Source organism: Furipterus horrens, unplaced genomic scaffold, assembly GCF_987537825.1.
Source record: "Furipterus horrens unplaced genomic scaffold, mFurHor1.1.pri manual_scaffold_17, whole genome shotgun sequence".
NCBI lineage: Eukaryota > Metazoa > Chordata > Mammalia > Chiroptera > Furipteridae > Furipterus > Furipterus horrens.
This window is the reverse complement of record NW_028327187.1, coordinates 40,863,945-40,889,760: the sequence shown is the minus strand read 5'-3', so window position 1 is coordinate 40,889,760 and position 25,816 is coordinate 40,863,945. Positions and strand designations below refer to the sequence as shown.

Sequence of the window (25,816 nt, the reverse complement as noted above, 5' to 3'; positions counted from 1 at the left end):
CCTGAACAGTTTAGTCTGAAAGCCATTCCAAGTAAAGTAGGCATCCTGTGGTGGGGACAGGGGAAGGAGGGTGTGCTGGAGACCGTGTAGGGGGCTTCAGAAGGTAAAGAAGGTATCACTGCAGGAAGGCAACATTAGTGGAGGTCTGGCATGGTCAGTTGAAGTCCACGTAAAACGAGGAGGATTTTCATGCAAGGGTACAGCAGCCACAGCCAGGCAAGAATTGTTGGAGGCCAACACTTTGATTGGGAAAGGGCAAGGGTGCATTGACAGAGTATTGGCTACATACCGGGACTGTGGCCAGATAATGGAAGACATAGTTCTTTTTTTTAAGTATATTTCATTGATTATATTGTCACAATAGTTCCAATCTTTTCCCCCTTGCTCCCTTCCGTCCAGCAACACCCCTCCCCCCCCACCAAATCCCCCACCCAGTCCGTGCCCATAGGTCGTACCTACAAGCTCTCCGGCTTCACCCTTTCCTATATTATTTTTTTAATAATGAATTAATTTTGTAAACAATAAAAAATAACAATCCCTCCCTCTCAGACTTAAGACCCTTCATAATCTTATAAAGGACAATGGGTGAAGGTCTCGAGCTCCTCTAGCTGCTTCAAGCTGGACATGGTGGTCGTCCTACCTACCATTGCGTCCAGAGATCCCTAATAAGAGTGGGTGTGTGGAGGGAAGATATGGTTCTTAATGTTAAGAGTTTGAGAGGTGATAATATGGCAAGGGAGAAAACTAGAATGAGCTCTCTAGTCTTGAATTAGAATGTGAGTTGTTTGTGGGAACTCATAGTTTTCTTCTTTTTAAGTATATTTTATTAATTATGCTGTTACAGTAGTCCCAATTTCTTTTCCCTTTGTTCCCCTCTGCCCAGTATCCCCTTTCCCTCCAGCAATCTCACCCCCCTTAGTTCATGTCCATGGGTCATGCATATAAGTTCTTTGACTTTACCCTTTCTTGTACTGTTCTTAACTTCCCCCTGTCTACTTTGTACCTACCAATTATGCTTCTTAGTCCCTGCACCATTTCCCCATTTATTCCCCTTCCCCCTCCCAGCTTATAACCCTCCAAATCATCCCCATACCTATGATTCTGTTCCTATTCTGGTTTGCTTAGTTGGATTTTGTTTTTATTTTTTAGATTCAGTTGTTGATAGTAGTGAGTTTGTTGTCATTTTGGTTTTCAATATATAAGGATGTTGAAATATGATTGTAAATGTATATAAGCTTATATGTGTGTATATATATTTATACACATATACATATTTATTGGCTCTGTCCACTGAAAGGGCCTAGGAACAGCAATACCCCAATAGCAATGAACACAGGTAGCACAAAGATTTTGGTTCTAGATGCTATCCTCCACTAAAAGGATCCAGGATGACTGATTCCAGGGCTAAGGCAAAGAAAGTACAAGATGAACCAGAATGCAAGGAGGCATGCAGAAAGCAAAAGATAAACTCAAAATGTAAGAAAGAATGTCAAAAGGACACAGAAACCAATTTGAATGGGCTCCTAGTGGCCAAATCTGGGACTATTTGGCATCAAAATAAATAACAGATTATAAATCTTTCAATAAAATAAGAACCTGTGACTTCATACTGATACAAATGAAATATTCCTCACCTATAAGAGGAACCTAATGAACAAAATAAATCCTAACAAACAAAATAGAACCACAGGCATGGAAACATGGAACAGACTGACAGCATCCAGAGGGGAGGGGAGAGGGGAACAGTGGTGGAAAAAAGAGGAAGGGACTAGACAAAGAACATGTATGAATGACCCATGGACATGGTTAACAGGGTGAGGATTGACTGTGGGGGTGGGGTGGGTGGAGGAGGGCAAAGTGGAAAAACTGGGACAACTATAACAGAATAACAATAAAATTTTTTTAACTAAATTTTAAAAAGTTTGATGAGGAACAGATATTTACTGTTTCAATGTATACCTTGCCCCTCACCAAGTAATGCCATTAATTGGAAAGGGGAGAAACAGTAATTTTACAGTGGAGAAGCCTGACAGACACCATCTTAATCAAGGTAACATTATCAATATGGGACAAAATAATATCATGTGTCACCCGATACAATACAATCAGAATACAGTATCATTTCCATAAGATTCCTCCTGAAGAAGGAAAACCTGAATATAATCATGAAAAACCATTAAAATTGACCCAAACTGAAGGAGGTTCTACAAAATAACTGGTCTGTAGTCTTCAAAGGTGCCAAGATAGTGAAAGTCACAGAAAGACTGAGAAAGTGTACCAGATGGAGGGAAACTGAAGAGACCTTACAAGTAAATTCAATGCATGATTCTGAACTGGAACGTTTTGCTATCAAAAACACTTTTGAAATAATTGGAAATATCTGGACTTTGATTAGAATGCAGTAATGTATTAATGTTAATTTCCTAATTTTGATGGTTGGATTGAGGTTATATAGGAGAATGAGCTCATGTACAAGAAATATATACACTGGAGAATTTGAGGCTGATGGGCATTCTGTCAGCAAGTTACTCTCTAAAATAGTTCCAAAAATAGAAAATTTGGGTATACTAATCTTGCAGTTTTTCTGTAAATTTGAGATTGTTTCAAAATAAATATTACAAATAGGATAATACTAATACAAATTTTGATACATGCATACAATAAAATAATTCTTATGATGAGGCTGACGACAACTACATTTGAATACTCATTATATTCTAGAAAGTGTTTAAAGCATTTGATAAACATGTCACACATGGAGTGATGCTGAAGAGAAATGGGGGCATAGAAAGATACCTTTGACATAGTAAGTGAAAAATACAAATATAGTATAATACCTAAAATATGAGCCCATTTTATAAAAATAATTATATACACATATTTTTATGAATAAAGACTAAAATATTAACTGAGTGGTTACATTATAACTGATATAAACATTCTTTCTCCATATAAGTACATTCTAAGCTTTAAAAATGACCACGTATTAATTTTGCAATGCAATTCATTTTAAAATTTACTGTTTAAAAAATATATATAATAGTAACATGAAAAATGTTAACATTGAATTAATACTAGAGAAAACATTTAAAAAACGATTTACAAGGTATGAGTCTAATTTTGCTTTATTAAAAAACAAAGAACCGAATGAAATATACCTAAATGTTAAAGGGTAGTTAAATTTGAATAATGGCATTAAATTTTCTTATTTATACTTTTCTATATTTTCTAAATTCTCTATTATGAACATAGATTAATTTGATTTAAAAAGTTTTTTCATTAGTTGATTATTAAGATTATTAACAATATGGAAAGTATTAATGGCATCACCTTATATAAAGAAACAAAATATAATATTGTACATACATTATGATAACCATGTAAAATATATGCAGGCAAAAACAGTTGAAAGGAAGTATACCACCACAATAACTGGTTTACCTTACATAGGGTGAAATAATGTGCAATTTATTTTTTTCTGCATTTTCCAAAACTTCTATAATTTCTATATTATATATTGTATGTACACTTATACACTCCACTTGTAATGGATAATAATTCTCTTAATAAGAAAATGAAAGTACAGGAGGGGCATTAAAATAAGAATTTGTGATAAATGTTCTAGAAAATTTTTTTTTAATTGAAAAAGAGCCATTATCTGGAACTCCCTATAGCACAGTGATTCCACTTCCGGGTATATATTCAAAGAAACACAAAACAGTAACTTCAAAAAACATATGAACCCCATGTTCATCACTGAATTATTTACAATAGTGAAGATATGGAAGCAACCCAAGTGTCCATCAATAGATGAATAGATAAGAAAGTTGTGGTACGTATATACAACGGAATATTACTTGGCCACAAAAAATGAAATTTTACTATTTGCAACAGCATGAATAGACCTGGAGGGTATTATGCTAAGTGAAATAAATCAGTCACAGAAAGACAAATACTTATATGTGGAATCTGAAGAAAATAAAAGAACTAACAGAATAGAAATAAACTCATAGATACAGAGAACAGACTGATGGTAGACAGAGGGGAGGGGAGTAGGGGGGATGGATGAAAAAGGTGAAAGAATTAAGAAAGACAAATTGGTAGTTACAGAATAGTCATAGGAATGTAAAGTACAGCATACGGAATATAAGGGCTGTCCAGAAAAAGTCCAGCCGTTCTTAAAATAATGAGAACGGTTTGCATGACATCGATGCAACCTGGCAACCAAGGAGAGTGGACTGGAAAGTGCATGCCTGAACAATGACAACTTCACCGTACTAGTCAGTGGGGGTGGTAGACATCATTGAGTGAGCATGTGTACTGTGTGGCTGTCACATTCAAAGTGACTAAGCAAGTAGAGCAACAAATCTGCATCAAATTTTGCACTAAGCTTCAACATTCCTCCGCAGAAACTATCTGGATGATTCAGAAGGCCGCAGCTATGGGCAACTGGTGATTGACAGCTTCATCATAACAACGTACCCGCTCATGCATCATATCTCATGCAGAGTTTTTGGCGAAACATCATATCACCCAAGTGACTCAGCCCCCTCACAGCAGAGATTTGGCACCCTGCGACTTCTGGCTTTTCCCAAAACTTAAATCACCTTTGAAAGGGCAGAGATTTCAGACTGTCGATGAGACTCAGGAAAATATAATGGGGCAGCTGACGGTGATTGGGAAAACTGTGTGAGGTCCCAAGGTAATTACTTTGAAGGGGACTGAGGCATCATTGTCCTTTGTACAATGTTTCTTGTATCTTGTATCTTCTTCAATAAATGTCTCTCATTTTTCAGATTACATGGATGGATACTTTCTGGACATACCTTGTATTGTCAATAATACTGTTATAACTATGTATGGTGCCAGGTGGGTATTGGAAGTATCAGCGGGATCACTTTATAAAGTATATGACTGTCTTACCACTATGCTGTATACCTTATACTAAAACAAAATAATATTGAACATAAACTGTAATTGAAAGATAAAATGTTTTTGTTTTGGGAAAAAAAGAAAAAGAGCCATTTTCTTAACACACAGCATGGCAGATGGTGTGGTAGGCAGAACAATGCTCCCTGCCCCCCAAAGGTGTGCACTTCCTAATCTCTGAGACCAAAAGAGACTTTGAAGATGTGATTAAATTAAGGGTTATGAGACAGGAAGATTATACTGGATTAATTGGGTCAATTCAATGTAATCATAAAGCTCTTTAAAATTGGAAGAAGGAAGCAAAAGTTGTCCAACTGATGAGATCACAGAAGAACTCAACCCACTGTTGCTGCCTTTGAAGATGGAGGAAGAGAGGTAAGAACAAAAGAACGCAGGTAGTCTCTGGAAGCTGGGAAAGGCAAGGAAATCCACTATCCCTTAGAGTTCCCAGAAAGGACCACAGCTAGGACAATACCTTAAGTTTAGCCCAGCGAACTCCAGAACTATAAGATAATTAATGTGTTTTTTTAAGCACTAAGTTTATTATTATTTGTTACAGCAGCAAGAAAAAACTAATACATGGGGTTATAGATAGATAAAAAGAAATTGTCTGATGATTTTAGCAATCTATTTTAGGGAAAACAAAATATCCGAGGCAGGGGAGTAAGCTGGAATTGAATTAACAATGTAATTAACAGCAAGAATTGTGTCTGGATGTAGATGTGTCATTAAGTATATGTTTAAGGCCAAATAATACACTAAAATAACACTCATAGCAAAGTTTAGGACACAGACTGGGTTGAATTCATTTATTTACTTATCTACTTATTTATTTTTAAAGAGAGGAGAAGGGCAGGAGAAAGAGATGGAGAGAAACATCTATGTGAGAAAGAAACATCAATCGGTTGTCTCTCATGTCTCCTCCACGTGCCCAATGGGGGACTGAACCTTCAACCCAGGCACGTGCCCTGACCAGGAATCAAACCAGTGACCTTTTGCTTTGTGGGACAATGCCCAACCAACTAAGCCACGCTGGACACGGCTTGGGTTTAATTTCTATTCTATTTTTATCCACCATCCTATTCCTCACTAATTATTAGATTAATAATTGATTCCCTTATTATAACTAATATAAGTATTAATTGCCTTATTAATACTTACCCAACTCACAGAAAAGAAACTACATGAACTATTTAGCCAAGAGAAAAAATATTTTACACATAAATATAATAATAATGGCTATTACCAATTTAACTGCAAATATTAAATTTATTACATGCACTACAATACTCATGATCTGATGGAATAAATTTATTCATATGTTTTAAATATGCAAAATACAGGTTTCTGAGATGAAAACAACACTTTACATCAAAAAACGTAGGTACTCAGGTTTGGCTCTTTCTCTTGCTATGTGAACTTAGAGAAGTACTCTCCCCTTTGCATAGTGGATTCCCTGTGTTTTTTACATTTAAGAGGGTTGAACACAATCTCTACAATCTTTTTCTACCTTTAAAGAAATGCAATCTGTTATCAGTGAAGCCACAACTATTCTTAGCAAAACAAATAGCCTTAACCCTGTTTTCAACTCCTTTCAAAAATCAACTTGAATTGATTCAGGTCTACCTTCCAGAGAGAACACAGTAATTCAAGCATATCATCTCATTAATTTTCAAGACAAGAGAAAGTATTTCTGTTTAGGAAAAAAAGGAGGAAAAAAAAGAAACTGGTAGTAGATTAAATAAATTGACACTGTTACATGGGCAGACCCAGGTCCATAAGCAGGGTTTTTCAAACTGCACACATAGCATTGCATTCTGCCTTTTCAACAGAAGGGTCAATCAGGCAAATCAACTCCCTTTAAAGGTAATGGGTAGGAGTATGGGATCAAAAGCCAATATTTATGTACTTTCCCCTTCATGTCACATGGTCAAAGGATAAACATAAGGTGGAGGAGCAAACTGTAGGGTCTGGAGATCAAATAGCTATTCTCTCCCCAGAGGACTTATTGGTGTTAGCACTGCCTCAGGGAACCAAGAGAAAAAAGTATGTTCTAGGAGGTCTCCCACTGACTCAAATAGCCACCCAAGCTTGAGAAGAGAAAAGTGAGAGCTAAGCCAAGCTTGACAGGCCTGCCAAATCTGGACAATGGCTGATCTCAGACAAATTTAGACAAAGTTACATAACATTTTCAATAACTTATCGGAAAAAATAAATGACACTGTCTATATATAAACATAGCTGCTGTCAAAAACATCAGGTTTAATTTGAATTTACTCTGCTGCCCCTCTTATTTTGTTTCCCAGATAACAGATTGCTAAAATCATCAGAGGATTTCTTTCTAGTTATCTATAGCCTGTATCTCTGTCAGCTGTTCCATGCTGTGCTGACTCAGGAAAATGTCTTCACCTTTAGGAGAATACATTTCATAACATACCACAGATAAGGAGACCCTCAGGAAGGGAGGAGAAAGCACATTTCCTTTCATTTGATGGCAGATTAAGGCCTTGGGCTCTCAGAGGAGACCCATAGTAGGGCTGTCTGAGGGACACAAAGCTTGACACTGCCATAGCTAAAACCCAAAGGCAGGCACAGAAACTAGTAGAGGAGAGTTGTCAGAAGTATTACTCTTTTTCTACTCATTGTGAAGGAATGGCAAAAGAAAAAATGACTGGGAGATTGGGAGTTGAAATATCAAACAGCACGGATAACCAAAAAGACAAAGGGAAATTTTCTTCTTTAGTTCTATATAGTTTTAAAGCATCAACATTAATCAAGGCTCTGAATTACTTCATGGGTCCATATTTCTTGACACATGTACCCAAAAAAGAACATGAACAAACTGAAGTTTAAGGACCTGTAGAGGAGACTTCTGGCCAAGATAGAGGCATAGACAGACATGCTGTGTCTCCCTCCACAACTAAGAAGAACTACAACTACCTCAAAACTAGAAACAACCAGAAGTTCCAGAAAATCAAGCAGCACAGAAGTCCAACAAACAAAAATATTAAGAAGAAATACTCCTCCAGACAGGTGTGACAGCTCTACCTAAGACACAGAGGCAAACAAACACAGGAGCCTGTGAAGATGAGGAGAGAGAGAACTATGGCCCCAAAGAGAGAACGGATCAAGGTTCCAGTGGGAGAACAAAGCGATGAGGAGCTAGACAACATAACAGATGAGGAGATAGCCAACGTAACAGATGCAGAGTTCAAAACACTGGTGATAAAGATGCTCACAGGCTTGACAGATATGCTTATGTATGACAAATGCATAAGGGAAGAAGTGAAGGCTATGCTAAAGGAAACGAAGGAAAATCCACACAAAACCAATGGTGAAGGGAAGGAAACTGGGGTTCAAATCAATCATTTGGAACATAGGAGGAAAACAACAGTCAACCAGTACAGAATAAGGAAACAAGAATTGAAAAAAATGAAGAGAGGCTTAGGAACCTCTGGAACAACTGTAAACATGCCAACATCCAAACCATATGGGTTCTAGAAGGAGAAGAGGAAGAGCAAGAAATTGAAAACTTATGTGAGAAAATAATGAAGGAAAACTCCCCAAACTTGGCGAAGGAAATAGACATACAAGTCCAGGAAGCACAGAGAGTCCCAAACAAGGTAGATCCAAATAGGACCACACCAAGACACATCATAATTAAAATGCTAAAAGTGAAAGATAAAAAGAGAATCTTAAAAGCAGAAAGAGAAAAGCAGAGAGTTACCTACAAAGGGGTGCCCATAGGCTATTAACTGATTTATCAAAAGCAACTTTGCAGGCAAGAAGGAACTGGCAAGAAGTATTCAATATGATGAAAAGCAAGAACCTACAACCAAGATTACTCTATTCAGCAAAACTATCATTTAGACTGGAAGGGCAGATAAAATGCTTCCCAGACAAGGTAAAGCTAAAGGAGTTCATCATCACCAAGCCATTATTATATGAAATGTCAAAGGGACTTACTTAAGAAAAAGAAGATCAACACTATAAACATTAAAATGATAAACTCACAACTATCAACCACTGAATCTAAAAAGTAGAAACAAAATCCAACTAAGCAAACCAGAATAGGAACAGAATCATAGGTATAGGGATCATTTGGAGGGTTATCAATTGGGAGGGGGCAGGGGGAGAAATGGGGAAGTGGTGCAGGGATTAGGAAGCATAATTGTTTCATACAAAAAAGACAGGGGGAAGTTAAGAAAAATATAGGAAAGGCTGAAGTCAAAGAACATATATGCATGACCCATGGACATGAACTAAGGGGGTTGGGATTGCTGGAGGGAAGCGGGGTACTGGGCAGAGGGTAGCAAAGGGAGGAAAATTGGGATTACTCTAACAACATAATCAATAAAATATACTTTAAAAAGACTGTATATCATTATGCAAAACTTTAGTTCTTGCAATAAAGAATATGAGTTATTGAGTAAAAAAAAAGAACCTGTGGAGATTTTATATTGTCTTTTAACACTATCCATGTATGTGCATCTCTTGGAAAGATTAAAGGCAGGGGGAAGTTGGGAATTAAAGATTGGAAAAGGAGAGAAAAGAAAACTTTTTAAAGGGAAAACTTACTTAATCTACTTCTAGGCTTCATTTATAGCTGATAACCTAATAGTTAAACTGTTGTACATCCAAAATACAGCAGAACTGTCTTTACCTTCAGTCAACACCTAAATATTCCTTTTCATTAATTTGCTGCCCTCTCTAAAAGATCATCATGGTAATTATTTAATCGTTAACTACCTACCATGAATTAGTTTGTCTGAGATTAGGGAACCAGTTTAAAAAAATGCATTTAGGAACTAGGACAGAGGGCAGGTGATAGATGACAGTCAAAACCCCCTTCTTTGGGGTGCTCACCACCCAAGGAGGGAGAAAGACAGGCATAAGGTAAATGCATAGGCTCTGGAGTTGAACTCCCCAGGTTTGAACCCTGCATTCATGCTTATTAGCTGTGTGACCTTAAACAACTTAACTTAAACTTTATGTGCCTCAATTTCCTCATTTGTGGAATGAGAATAATGATAGTACTTACTTCATGGGGTTATTATGAGACTAAGATAAATGAATAGATATATAAAAGGTTTGAACGTGGCACAAAGCAAATGCTATCTAAGAATGATTTATTAGCCCTGACTGCTGTGGCTCAGTGGATTGAGCATCGGCCTGCGAACCAAGTGTCGCTGGTTCGATTCCCAGTCAGGGCACATGACTAGGTTGCACATCAGGTCCCCAGTTGGGGGTGTGTGAGAGGCAACCACGCAGTGATGTTTTCCTCCCTCTCTTTTTCCTTTCCCCTCCCTCTAAAAATAAATAAATAAATAAATAAATTTTTTAAAAAGAGATTTACTTATTATAACGACTATTGCCAATACAACTGTTATTACTGTTGGGACTTCAATGGCCACTATAACTGCCATAGAAATAAGAGTTGATGCTATGAGAGCCATAAGAAAGATATACTTACTTCTGCTTGACAGAGATAGGGGGTACGCATCAGTGAAAGTTTCACAAGGAGTCACTACCTGTGCTGGGTCTTGATGGATAAACAGAAGTTGGTTAGGCCAAGAATCAGATAAAAGGCATACCAGAAAGAGGGGTAGAAATATGAGGAAACATGTCATCTTCCAATGTTGTGGGGGTGATAGAGAGCAACACATGTTCTAGCCAGGAAATGAGGCTGGTAAGGTAGAGAGAAGCCACATGAAAAGTCTTGCCACACTGTGAGCCACTGAAGAGATCTAAACAAGAAAATGAAATGAATATATTTACATTTCAGAAAGGTCATTATGGCTGCAATGGGAGGGATGGACTGGAAAGGAAGGAGGAGGCAGAGGAAAGCCAACACTAACAGCCAAATTCCAGCTCAAAAGGATATTATAATGATTTAGGTGTTGAATCATGCAGGCATGAAGTGAAAAGGTGGTAATAAGAATAAAGCAGACTTCCGGCCAAGATGGAGGCATAGGTAGATACACTGTGTCTCCCTCACAACTTAGAAGGAATTTACGACTACTTCAAAAATCAAAAAAACCCACAAAAATCCAGAAAATCAAAACTACATGGAAATTCAACAGACAAATAAAGAAGAAATATTCAGCCAAAACGGTAGGAAGGGCAGAGCGGGGGCAGAGAGAAGGAAGTGTGGGCTGCGGCATTGACTGCGGTGGCGGTGCTTGGCAGCGGCAGCGGGACTGGCAACAGCAGCAGTGGCACAGGGACTGTAGCTGTAGCGAAAAGCACGATCATACATTTTAAACCTGGGAAGCGATCCCAGCCCCAAAGCAGCCCAGTCACATCCCCAGATCAGATCAAGAAGCTTGCGATTCCAGCGCTGGGGAAAATATAGCCACATTGCTTCTGACTGTGAAAACCAATGGGGAATTAGGGCAGAGGAAGAAAATACCAGTCTCAAAGGGGTGAGTGTGGGGCAAGTGGCATTGTTCCCTCTCGGGCCCCTCCTCCACATAAAGCACCACAATGTGGTGAAACAGGTCTCCAGCACTGATGAATCCCTAAGTCTCTGCCCCTTACAATGTAACAGGTGCGACAGCTCTACCTCAGACACAGAGGCAAACACAGAGCTGTCAAGGTGAGAAGGCAGAGAAGTATGGCCCAAAAGGGGGGACAGATCAAGGTTCCAGTGGGAGAACTAAGTGACAAGAATATAGCCAACCTAACAGACAAGGAGATAGCCAACCTAACAGATGCAGAGTTCAAAGCACTGATGATACAGATGCTCACAGACTTGACAGAAAAGATTTAGCATGCCAGAGTACAATGACAGCTATACTAAGTGAAATAAAGGAAAATCCACACAAAACTAGTGGCGAAGGGAAGTAAACCAGGGTTCAAATCAACAAATTGGAACATAAGGAAGAAATAATCAGTCAATTGATACAGGAGGAAAGAAAAATTTTTAAAAGTGAAGAGAGGTGAGCTTGCTTCAACAGCACACATACTAAAAATGAGGAGAGGCTTAGAAACCTCTGTGACAGCTTTCAACGTGCCAACATCTGAATCATAAGGTGCTAGAAGGAGAAGAGGAAGAACAAGAAATTGAAAATTTATGTCAAAAGATAATGAAGGAAAACTTCCTTAATTTGGGGGAGGAAATGTACATACAGGTCCAGGAAGCACAGAGAGTTCCAAATAAACAAGACCCAGGGAGGACCACACCAAGACACCTCATAATTAAAATACCAAAGGTTAAGGGTAAAGAGACAATCTTAAAAGCAGCTAAAGAAAAGAAGAGGATTACCTACAAAGGGGTCCCTATAAGACTATCAGCCGATTTCTCAAAAGAAACTTTGCAGGCAAGAAGGGACAGGCAAGAAGTATTCAATGTGATGAAAAGCAAGGACCTACAACCAAGATTATGCTATCCAGCAAAGCTATCACTTAGAGTGGAAGGGCAGATGAAGTGCTTCCCAGACAAGGTAAAGCTAAAGGAGCTCACCATCACCACGCCCTTATTGTATGAAATGTTAAAGGGACTTATTTAAGGAAAAGAAGGTCAAAACTATGAATAATAAAATGGCAATATATTCACAACTATCAACAACAAAAATCTAAAAAATAAAAATAAAAACAGAGTGGGAACCGAATCATAGTATGGGGATCATTTGGAGAGTTATCAGCTGGGAGGAGCAAGGGGAAGAAATGGGGAAATGGTGCAGGGATTAAGAAGCACAATTGGTTGGTACAAAATAGACAAGGGGAAGTTAAGAATAATATAGGAAAGAGTGAAGCCAAAGAACTTATATGCATGACTCATGGACACGGACTAAGAGAGATGGGATTGCTGGGGGAAGGGGTGGTGCTTGGTGGAGGGGAGCAAAGGGAAAAGAAATTGGAACTACTGTAATAGCATAATCAACAAAAAATACACACACAAAAAAGAATAAAGCAGCAGGGGGAGCAGCTTGGAGAAATAATTAAGAAGGAGAAATAGGACTTGGTAACTGACTGAATATGAGGGATGAGAAAGAAAGAAAGGTCCAGGATGAGGCCCAAGTTTCTGATTCAGGCAACTGAGTGACTGCTGGTGTCGTTAAATGAGGCCAAGACTACAGATAGGGACACATTGTGTTTACAATACTGGGAAATGTTTCTGTTAAATAAACACTTCTATTTACGATTTTCAAAATATTAACAGTGCTTTCAGAGCAGTGAAATTGTACTATCCAAATAGTTCACAGTGAGCATACATTATGTACGGAAAACTTCAAGATAAATACATGAATGTCTACTTTTAAATAACATGCCTCCCTCAATGTCCCACTAAATATTGTGTAGACACAAAGTGAGGAAAGTCAGCTCCCACAGGAAAATGGAGTCTTGGCAAAGGGACTGTTCCCTTCTATGATACATGCCCTTCTGATCGCCATTGCCGCTGCTCATATGGTCAAGCCTGTGTGATAGACTCTGGAAATATGGTGTGTTCATTTCTTATTTCTTATTAATTTCCACTGAAATAACCTACTACACACTTAGTGGCTTTAAATAACACAAATTGGCTGTCTTACAGTTTTGGTGGTCAGAAGTCTAGAAGTCTTCAGGGGAGATTTCTTTCCTTGCCTAATTCAGCTTCTAGAGACCGCCTGCATTCTATGGCTCATGGTACCTTCCTACATCTTCAAAGAGTATTGCTCCAACCTCTGCTTCCATCATCACACCTCCTTTTTTTGACTGATCCTTCTCATATCCTTTGTTATTATATTGGACCTTCCTGAGAAATCCAGGATAATCTCCCCATCTCAAGGTCCTTACTTGATCACACCTGCAATATTCTTTTTGCCATGTACAGTATCAGTCTCAGATTCTGGGGATTAGAATGTAGCTATTTGTGGTAGGAGGGCATTAGTCTGCCTACCACAGGTAGAATTTGCCCAATTTCTTCACTCTAAAGGTACCTTTTTCCCTTTCCACACTCTCTTCTCTGGAAGTGAATTGTTAAGTCTAAACACGAGGGGAGAAAGAGATGATGTTGTATCTCTTGGAGGGGAGAAATATATACATATTAATACAAACACAAACATACATATACACATTTATAAAATTTGCAATTCTTTGGTAAGGAAGATTTCTCTCTTCTCCGCCATTTATTTATTTTTTCAACCATTTATTTCTATCAGTACTGACTCATGAGTAAAAGTCTGAAGAAGAGTTTGGAAGAGTACCCAAGAGCACAGAGACAGGGGCAATGGTTAATTTGTTCATTCAACAAACATTTATTGAGCAACTAATATGTACCAGACATGGTTGTAGGTACTGAAATTAAAGCAATCAATCAGACAGAAAAGATCCCTACCCTCCTAAAGCTTCTATTTTAGTGAAAGTGGGTAGGTAAAAAATAAACCAAAAAGGAAGGAAAAAAAATAAACAAGAAAGAAGGAACATATAGAACTGAACTAGGGCAGAATGACACCAAACATATGGCTCACTTCAGATTGGGTGGTTAAAGAAAACCTCTCAAAGGAGAAACATGTAAATGAAGATCTAAAAAGAAAAAGAGCCAACCACACAAAGACCATGGGGAAGAAGTGGTTCAGACAAAGGGAAAGGCCAGTACAAAAACCATTCAGGATTACTTTTTCCTTTGAGAATAAACAGAGAAACAACTCACATGTGAAGAGTACAACACTCTGCAAATGCTTTCATATAGGAGCCAGAAAAAAATGTTTAAAGCCTTTGGCACATTCAAGAAAATAAGAAAACATGGCTTCAATAAAGCAGGAAGAAGAAGCTAAATAAGATAACAACAAGATCGAATGAGGAAAGCAATAAATTCTATTGGTCAACTGCAAGGAAACTAAGCCAGGGTAATAACCAAAATGTACATCAGAGGGAGTAAAGAGAAGATTTGACACAGTATAAAACAAATGCATTAAATAAAAATAAAAAGACAACAAATATTAAAACAAGGAGAGAAAATATGATAAATATTAAAGACGTCATAATTAATACTCCAAAAGTGGATGTAACCTAAATATTTACCATCAAGAAATTATTTGTACCATGGAAAAGTTTCTACTTTGGAATGATTATGTCTACTACAAGTTTTTATTGACATGTGAAATTCTAATGATATAGCTAAGAAAAACAGCATGATACAGATATGATATACAGTATAATAAAACATTAACTGTTTCTTCCATTTATTGAGCATTTATTATGTGCCAGAAACAGGACTATCTTACAAATATTTTACTTTATCCTCAGAATAATTCCATATAATATTATTTTATTTTATAGATGAGGAAACCAGACTCAGAAAGGTTAAGACATTTTCCAAAGTTCACACAGCTAGTAACAAGCAGAATGTGATTTGAACCTGGATTTGACAGACTTCAAAGCCTCTGCTCTTAAGCACAACACTATATCCAAATCATGTTCAATAATTACTACTTCGGACACATTTTAAAATGTACCAAGTGGTTGACAGATATTACGTTAGGTGATTATTTTCCCTGAACATATATGATTTTCTATTTCAAGTGTTCTATAATAAATATGCATTACTTATAGAGCCAAAACAAACTGGTGGAAAGAAGAAATAAAGAATCTTTCAGTCTGGGGTTCATGAAAAAGACTTAGACTCAAGATATAAATGTGAAGGTCTTCAGCATATAGTTTGGGATACAAGTAATGGCTATAGATAAGATTACCAAGGAAAAAAGGTATAGAATATGCACAGAATTATGAACAGCAACATTTAAGATGTAGGTAGAGAAAGCACAATCAGTAGTAACTCCTCTCTCCAGGAACAAAAACATTTTTATGGTCTGGAAAATTCCTCTAAATAGATCAAAGACACAACATTACTAACAAGTCTGTGTCCTTTGCATGAAAACGTGTAACTCCTCAGTGAAAGAAACGAATATACTGATAAATTGCACATGATCCTTACTGTAATATATTAGGAAAATAATAATAGGTAACAAACACCTACAGAATTGCTGAGCCAGAATAAAAGTCCATTGTATAAAGTGTAACTGGCCTCAGAAATTCATGTGTTGCCCTCTTATATTATAATCCTTATAGAGATCTTCTAGCCTAAGATTTGACCTTATTATAATCGTTGCCTCACTTACTGCAGCAAAGGCAAAACTAGAGCCCTGGCGGGTGTGGCTCAGTGGATTGGGCACCAGCCTATGAACCAAAGGGTCGCTGGTTCAATTCCCAATCAGAGCACTGGGTTGTGGGCCAGGTCCCCAGTTGGGGGTGTGTGAGAGGCAACCACACACTGATGTTTCTTTCCCTCTCTTTCTCCCTCCCTTTTCCTCTCTCTAAAAATAAACAAATAAAATCTTAAAAAATAAAATTGTGTGACAGCAAAATAATTTTTTAAAGAAGTAAAACTAGATCCGCATAAGTTTTTAATCCTTAAAAAAACACCAAACATATCTTCATTGAAGTTATAAGGCCATTTCCCCAATAAATTCAATATATTTTTTTAATTCAACATTCAAAACAGATTTATTAAGCCAAATTATGAGAACTGTAACAGGACATCCTCAATGACTGGTCATCATTAAATTTAATCCAAAATGTGTTTATTTATCATTTACCATGTGCTTAGGTTTAAAGGTATAATTCCAAACTTTTAAAACTAAAAGGAAAGCCCTGGCCGGGTGGCTCAATTGGTTGGAGAGTCATCCAGTACACCAAAACGTTGTGGGTTCAATCCCCAGTTGGGGCATGTATGGGAGGAAACTGATTGATGTTTCTCTCTCATATTGATGTTTCACTCTCTCTATCCCTTCCTCTCTCTAAAATCAATAAAAACATATCCTTGGGTGAGGATTAAAAAAGAAAAGAAAACTGAAGGGAAATTGGGATCTTTTGATCTTTAAATTTTACAGATTATGACAGTTTTTAACAAATAGTAAAGGCTTGATATTTTAAAATATCAAAGGACCTGATTCAAAGCTCTGCATTCTCTTGACATCATATACTACTAAGGAGAGATTATATATTACATTGGTTTAAAAATGCCTGAGCTTATTCCTAGAATCTATAGTAAATTTCATTAGTCCATTTTATAATTTTTAATGACCGTCACTAAATATTCAATTACTTAACTATAAGTAAGAGTTGACTTTGGGAAACAAAACTACCCAAAACAATTTAACCAAATAAAATGACCAGTAACAAAAATTATTGATAAATGTAGTAACTTCTACAAAATTTTAATGAATGCCCATTATGCACAAAATCCTGTGCTATATAAGATATAAAATAAATATACATTAGATACAGTTCTCTGAAAGAGCTCTCTTAATGATGTTGTAAGCAAAGACATATTCAAATTACTTCAATGCACAACCAAATGTGATAAAAATCATTGCAGGGTAAAACAGCTCAGAAGCAAAAGAGACCTTCCTCAGCATCTGCTTGGATTGATCACAGAAGGCTTTAGGCAGGACATGGAATTTCATCTGGGTCTTGAAGAACAGGTGGGATTTTAATAGACAAAGGAAGGAAAGGGCAATCTGTACAATATTATAAGATGAGCAATTTTAAAAGGTCACTTTGAGTAGAGTGTGTAGAATCTAATTGAATGCCCAATATTGTCAAATTTACCCTTAAATATTTCATGATTCCACTCCTCCCCTCTGCTTCATTCCCACTGCTATCACCTTTGTTCAGACTCTCCGTGTTTCTTATTTTGACTACTACAACAGTCACCTAACTGGCAGGAAACCACGTATTACCATCATTGTTATAACCCTAACATCTTACATGGTAAGTGGTCTATAATATTCAGTAACAAGATGAAAATCTGATTATACTGTGTTTGGCACCCTTTTTTCCTGTACTACAAATACCAGCCAATATTTTATTCCGTGTTTTATTTATCAAAAATACTGTTTAAAAAATGGAACACCATCAGAGCTTTATACATCATTGCAGAAATCCTCATTAGAACTAGGAACAACAGAAAACTCCACCACCACAAGAGTAAATGGGTGACTTTTACCACACTGTGACCCTCCCAGACACTACCATAAAGTATATATATATAAAGATGATGCTCAGATCAAGACACTCTTTGCAGCAAAGCAAGCCACATATGGCTGACCTCTCTCTGTACCTTATGAGTCACTGTAATAAAACTTCAAATAGGGTAAATATGCTGAATGGTAGATTGTAAGATGAAAACATCTAAGATAAGTAAGAAGCTAATATTATTCTGCATTGCCACTCTTAATTCTTTATCTTTCTACTCGCTTTATTAACTTTTCATAGTAATTTTCTCCTATACATATATTTGGTTTTTAATCTGATCCCACCTATACCTCCACCAAAATAAAATCTCAGTAAGAATAAAGTTTCATCACTTTTCATCATATTTTAGGACATGAAAGTGTTTAGCTTGTGTCAATTACACAATAAATGTTTGTTGAACAATAAACAACAAATCATTAGATTTTTTAGTAGCAATTATTACAAGCCAGATATTATGTTAACCAATGGGAAATATTTCTTTAATAAATTCCTTATCTTATTGAATAATGACTTTGTCAAAAAAGTTTTAATATCCTATTAAATTCATGTTAAATCTATATAACAATTTAGAAAGAGTTTACCTTTTCCCTAAATTTAGTCTTTTAATCCAGGACCATGGGACATCTCTCCACCTTTAAAGTATCTTCTTTCATGTATCTCAGTCAAATTTTTAAATTTTCATCACATAGGTCATGAACATGTTTTTGTTGTGATTGTTACTACATATTTATGTTTTATGGCATTTGTAAATAGATTTTTTGTCATTATATCTTCTAAGTGGTCACATCTGATATAAGTAAAAGGTATTGGGACTTCTAAGCAAGACAGCAGCACAGGTAAACACAGCTCACCTACTTGCACAATCACATCAAAATTACAACTAAATTATAGAACAATCATCACTCAGAACCATCAAGTTGAATCAAAGTCTGACAACTATAGAACTAAAGACACCACACCCATCCAGACTGGTAGGAGGGGCAAAGACACAGAACAAACTGGTCGCACATCCATGTGTAGGAGATAAAAATACGGGAGGGAGATCTCAGAAGTGAGGAATCCCAGTCCCACACCAAGCCCTCTAGCCCAGTGTCCCAGTGCCAAGAAGGTAAGTCCTCACAAATTCTGGTTGAAAAAAGCAGTGGGGATTGAGTCAGTGGAAGAACTTCAGGAGTCCCAAGCAGTTCCCCTTAAAGAACCCACACACGGACTCACTCAGACTCACTTCCTCTGAGCTCCAGCACTGGGAAAGCATCTTGAAAGGCACCAGTGGCATACAGGGAGGAACTGAAGTGTCTAGCATCAAAGAGAGAACTAGGGACAGCTTTCTCCTTGAAAGAAAGGTGGGCAGAGGCCATTGTCCCTTTTCTGAGCCCTCCCCCACAGAGCCACAGAGCCAACAGGCTGGTGCCATATCTGAGACACCATCAACCTAGCTAACACTGTTTACCCCACCCTGGAGATCTCCTGAGGCTCTGTCCTACCCAACTTACAGCTGTTAACAGTGGCTCTTCAATATAAATGACTTGTCTTGGCTCAGGCTTCACAACTTACTAAATCCTTTCAAACCAGGAACAGCTGCCTCAGTGTGCCCTCAGCCCCTGTACCTCTTGCTAAGTGATCTCAGGCACAGTACTAGCAGAAGCCACCATAGATTGACAGCATGGCTTCCTCTGGGAAGCTCCAAGCCCAACACAAGTAGCAGCCATCTGCAGATTGCTTTATAGCTCATGCAGGATGGCCCTGGGTAAAGCAAGGGTGGGGTTTGATCTGGGCCTGCACCACCCAGGAAACCCTAGAGCCCGCACACCCAGTGGACAGCTACAGACCACAACAAAGCTACAGTACCCTGCCCCTGCACAGTGGATCCTCCACGGAGAGAAGAGGTTGGTAGTCAGTAGTCACAGCCAATCCTTGCAGCTGGCTGTCCTGAGTAATCCCTCCCATTGATTTGCCAACAAAAATCAAGGCTCAACTACAATAGGAGAGTGTACTCAGGCCACACAAAGTGTACACCTTGAGTACCCAGCTTGGGTGATAGGGGAAGCTGTGCCACTGAGCCCTACAGAATGTCTACTGCATTAGGCCACAATATGAAGACAAGGAGTCATAGCAGCTCTACCTAATACATAGAAACAAACACAGGGAGGCTGCCAAAATGAGGAAACAAAGAAACATGGCCTAAATGAAAGAACAGATCAAAACTTCAGAAAAAGAACTAAACAAAATGGAGATAAGCAATCTATCAGACACAGAGTTCAAAACACTGGTTATAAGGATGCTCAAGGAACTTAGTGAGGACCTCAACAACAACAAAAATATCTAGTGAGAAACAAAAGACACACTAATTAAAACAAAGAAAAGCTACAGGGGACCAACAGTAGAGTGGATGAAGCTGAGAATCAAATCAATGATTTGGAACATAGGAACAAACAAACAAACAAACAAACAAAAAAAACCACCAATCAGAATAAGAAGAAAAATAATCCCGAAAAGTGAGGGTAGTGTAAGGAACCTCTGGGACAACCTCAAGCATTCCAATATTTGCATCATAGGGGTGCCAGAAGGAGACAAGAAAAAGCAAGAAATTTGAAATCTATTTTAAAAAATAATGAAAGAAAACGTCCCTATTTTCGTGAAGGAAATAGACGTACAAGTCCAGGAAGCACGGAGAGTCCCAAACAAGATGAATGCAAAGAGGCCCACTCAAGAACACATCACAATTAAAATGCCAAAATTAGAGATAAAGAGAGAACCTTAAAAGCAGCAAGAGAAAAGTAGTTATCTAGAGAGGAGTGCCCATATGACTATAAGCTGATTTTTCAAAAGAAATTTTGCAGGCTAGAAGGTATTGGCAAGAAATATTTAAAGTCATAAAAAGCAGGGACTTACAGCCAAGACTGCTCTACCCAGCAAAGCTATCATTTAGAATTGAAGGGCAGATAAAGAGCTTCCCATACAAGAAAAGCTAAAAGAGTTCATCATCACCAAACCACTATTATATGAAATGCTAAAGGGGCTCACTAAAAAAAAAGAAGATCAAAACTACGAACAATAAAATGGCAATAAATACATATCTATCAATAACTGAATCTAAAAAACAAACTAAGCAAACAAGAAGAACAGAAATAAAATCATGGATACAGAGAGCTTTTGATATTTGTCAGATGGATGAGGGAGTGGGGGAATGGGTGAAGAGGTGAGGGGAGTAAGAAGTACAAACAGGCAGTTACAGAATAGCCATGGGGATGTAAAGTACAGTATAGGAAATGGAGCAGCCAAAGAACTTATATACATGACCCATGGACATGAACAATGGTGAGGGGATGACCTCAGGGAGTGGGGGTGCTGGGTGGAGGAGTCAAAGGGGGAAAAATTGGACAACTGTAATAATAGCATGATCAATGAAAGAAAGAAAGAAAGAAAGAAAGAAAGAAAGAAAGAAAGAAAGAAAGAAAGAAAGAAAGAAAGAAAGAAAGAAAGAAAGAAGAAAGAAAGAAAGAAAGAAAGAAGAAAGAGAAAGAAAGAAAGAAAGAAAGAAGAAAGAAAGAAAGAAGAAAGAAAGAGAAAGAAAGAAAGAAAGAAAGAAAGAAAGAAAGAAAGAAAGAAAGAAAGAAAGAAAGAAAGAAAGAAAAGGAAGGAAGGAAGGAAAGAAGAAAGAAAGAAAGAAAAAGAAAGAAGAAAAGAAAGGAAAAGAAAAAGAAAGAAAGAAAGAAAAGGTATTGGTTTTTAATTTTTATCTTATACCCAACTACTTTTCAGAACTGATTAAAAGTCTATCAACTAAGAAGTTGTTTTTAAGTCTTAGCTTCCATGGGTACATGATTCTAACACTCAAACATTTTTGTTTCCTCCCTTCCATTAACTATGTCTCTTTATTGAATTTGGCCAGAATTTACAGATATATATTAAGTAATGGTGGTTGTATACATTTTTGTTTTGTTCCTGTTTAAGTAACAACTTTTATGTTTTGCCATTAAATATGGTGTTGAATTGTTGGTTTCAGAGATTTTTTTTCTTGTTAAGAAAGCAAGCTTTTATTGCTAAATTTTTCATTCTTAAAATAGGCATTAAAATTTTCAAACACCCCCAGTATTTACTTTTTGCCTTTTCTTTTTCTTCTGAGACTACTGAAGGATGCATCATGGGTAACTTTATAGTATGAAAGCATTCACACTCTGGGATAAAACTTTCTTGGTCACAAAGAGATCATTCTTTTCATATATTCCTAAATGTGTTGGATTTGTAGTTTATTTAGACTTTGAAATCTACCATAATTTATGTATGCAAACAAGCAACATTTTTCTCAGGTTTTGATATTCGTCTTAGGCGGAATCATAAATCAACTGGAGAGTTGTCCATCAATTTCTATGCTCTAGATGAGTTTATTTAGTATCAGAATTATCTCTTTTTTTTCCAAAGGAATCTTATTTATAATAAGAATGATTTTAAAAGTGGGAAATCAAAAGTTATTGTGTTATAAACTAGGAGTCATAAGACTAGTTCCCTATGGTTTGCCAAGTACCACTCATGTTACAATTCAGTTACCCTGCCATTTACAAAAGCATTAAGTTAGAATTAAAAGAGCAAAGAGACTTCTCTTTTATAAAGTATTCTTATTAATAATCTAGATTCTATGTGAAATCTAGGCCATAAGTTAATATCTTTTGCTCCTGGTCAAGAATGCACTTATTATATGAAGGCTAAAAACATAAAACTTCCAGAAGAAAGCCTGAAATTTGGGAGGGCAAAGATTTCTTGGACAAAATGCAAAAATACTGAGCATAAAAAAAAAATATGATAAACTGACTTTCATCGAAAGACACAAATAAGACAAGAGGATGGAAAGCCACAGATTGGAAGTAAATATTCATAATATATACATCTAAATATCCAGAATAAAATTTAAAACTCAAAAAGAAAAGAACCCATATTTTTGTTTTTCATTGAATTTATTGGAGTGACACTGGTTAATAAAATTATGTAGGTTTCAGGTGTAGAATTCTATAATACATCATCTGTGTATTGTATCGTGTGTTCACCATCCTAAGCCAAGTTTCCTTTCATCACCATTTATCCCCCCTTTACACTCCTCTACCTCCCCACACCCCTCTTTCCCTCTGATAATCACCATACTGTTAAAGACTTGAACAGATACTTCTAAAAGATATACAGATAGCTAATAAGCATATGAAAATATATTCCATTACACATGATGAAAATGCAAAGTGAAATCAATAATGAGAAACTACTAGATACCCAAGAGAATGGCTAAAATTAAAGAGACTCAAAAAATCAAGAGTTGGTGAGGATTGTCAGAGTAGACAAAGGTACCACCACTTCATAAAAGCATTTGGTAGTTTATATTAGTGGTAAATAAATTAAATATATATCTCCTATGACCTAGCAACTCCATTGCTAGGTATTGATATATATCAAAATAAAAGGAGTATAAATGGGCACAAAAAGGTTTGTAAAAAATGTCAAAAACAGCCTTATTCATAATAGTCAAATAATGGATGCAACTTAAATGACAGTCGGTAACAAAATGGATAAACAAATTGTGATACGTTTAAACAATGGAATACTAAACAGCAATAAAAAGAAAACACTACTGATACCACAGCAGTTATAGATTCGAAAACATTATTTTGAACAAAAGAAGCCATACACCAAAGAATACACAGTGTCTGACTCCATTTATATGAAGTTCAAGAACAATCAAACTAATCCAAGATCTGTAAGTCAGAACAGTGGTTTGGGGATATGGACTAGAAAGGGCACAAGGAAATTCTCTGGTGGATGGAACTGTTTTATATCTTGATTTGGATTGTGGCTACCTGGATACAAGGATGTATAGAAAATTATCAAGATGTATATTTAAATGTTTATTTTACTGTATGCAATTATAACTCAATTAAAATAATAAAAACAAATTCAAGTATGCTATAGCCACCTCAGCTATCAACCTGACTCTGTCCTCCTACAATTTCCTCTTCTGAATGTGTGGTATAGACCCTTCTATTCAGCAGTGCTTAAACTCTGCATACTCAATTTCCCATTACCAATTCAATGTCTCCCAACTACTATCCTCCTCAATCTTTTCACCCAACATGCCCATAAATTATCTCTGCTATGATTTTCTTGCTTTCTGTGTCCCTGAGCAAGCCCTACCCTATAACCTCTTGCCCAGATATTACAACACCTTCCAAAAGTCACCCTTCATATGATATTTGACTTTATATATGTTCACTTCCTACTTCACCCTTTCCCCTTTTTAATATTCTTTTAAAACACAACTATATTTTAAAGAACCTTAGATGTGAAAACACAATTATTGCATTTTCAAAAGAGTTAAAATTCCACATTTATATTTCAATGACAGCACAAATACACCATGTATTATTTGTGCCTCTCTCCCTCCTTCTCTCCCTCCACCCTACTTACACACCAGACACTTATTTAATCTCTAAGTAATCCTGAGATATATGTATTATTATCCCCATTTCATGGATGAGGAACTTAAGGCACAGAGCCATCATATAGTCAATTCCAGCACATTATGTCAAATGTTTCAGCCAAGCCATACAAATAAACTATTAAGAATAAGGTATACTCTTCCATATCTAAAAAGCAAAGGCTATGTTTCTTTGAACCATGATTTAAAATTCTAAATTATCAGAGGAAGCTGTGAATTTCTCATGACTCCCTGGAAAAGTTTTAATTGGATAGTTTTTATTGTATTTTTAAATTACAGTTTACATTCAATATAATTTTATATTATTTTCAGGTGTAGAGCACAGTGGTTAGACTAATCAGATATTTAAATAGCAGAAATATACACACAATCATAGAGCAATACTACTAAAAATACTTGTTGAGACATCTCTTAAGTAATGGATACCAGTATTCATTCACTGGTATGCTTTAAAACTAAAATTCCAATCAATAGTTCCATTGACTGTATTCCATGTGTTCACAATTTATACTAATTATGACTCCTAATTATATTTTTTATCTTTTTCATTAACTCAGAATGCATGATAGCTAACGTTTTTCATTCAGGTTTTTTTGGTCACTCAATCATTCTTTTATGCATATAGCAAATACTTTTATTTCATGCCAGGTATTTAACAAATATTTAAATAGAAGCAACTATGTTCGGTATTCAAATAGGCAGAAGAGACATTATGTGACTTATAAGGTAAACTGTTTCCATATATATACCTGTTACGGAGCACTGCAGCAACTGATTCCCCTAGATGCAGATGATCCATTATCTCTACAAATTGGGAAAGGACCTGTTCAGGAGGAAAAGAAGTCAATATTTACTATGAAAATTAATACTATAATCTTCAAGTTATGCTACCTTTGTAGTATTTTATATATCTTGTAATAGAAATGCAAAATATATGGCCGTGTACCTAATTTCCATATGATAACTTCAAAAATTAAGAAAAAAAGGAAATTAAGAAACTCAATCTGCCATAGTCAAGATATCTACAAAATGTCATACTGAATCATTAAATGATATGGACTGAATTTCATGTGAAATCATTAGCTAATGATTACCCATGGAAAAACAACCAAGTATACAGAAGTTGGATTAAATGAAAGTCAGAAGAACTGAAGAGTCTGTGTGAAATTGGCTTAGACAAGAAAAGTTAAAGTGAAGAGTTGAGGCAAACATTTGCCACGTATATACAGACAGGACCTAATTCCCATATTACAGGGGGGATAAAGGCCTTAGAGCCCCATAAGCAGGGCCCACAGTTTTAGAAGTGGTTGGTCAAGACTAAGACTAGAAAGGTATATTTTGAAATCTAAAGCATAAAATAGGTAGTGGGGGTAAAAGTATTGTTTTCTT

The 25,816-nt window shown here is 36.6% G+C and overlaps 1 protein-coding gene across 2 annotated transcripts in view; it reads right to left on the bottom strand.

Annotated features, from left to right (window-relative positions):
* The window catches only part of KLHL13 (kelch like family member 13), a 131,886-nt gene extending 106,642 nt beyond the window's left edge, over window positions 1-25,244 (bottom strand). Inside the window, exon 1 of one of the 2 annotated variants that reach the window (XM_090264186.1) lies at window positions 25,177-25,244. In XM_090264186.1, the coding sequence (XP_090120312.1) occupies window positions 25,177-25,226 (50 nt within the window). In that variant the 5' untranslated portion in view covers window positions 25,227-25,244. The remainder of the gene's footprint in view (window positions 1-25,176) is intronic. The other variant, XM_090264185.1, reaches the window with a different exon arrangement.
* Window positions 25,245-25,816: the final 572 nt, after the last annotated feature.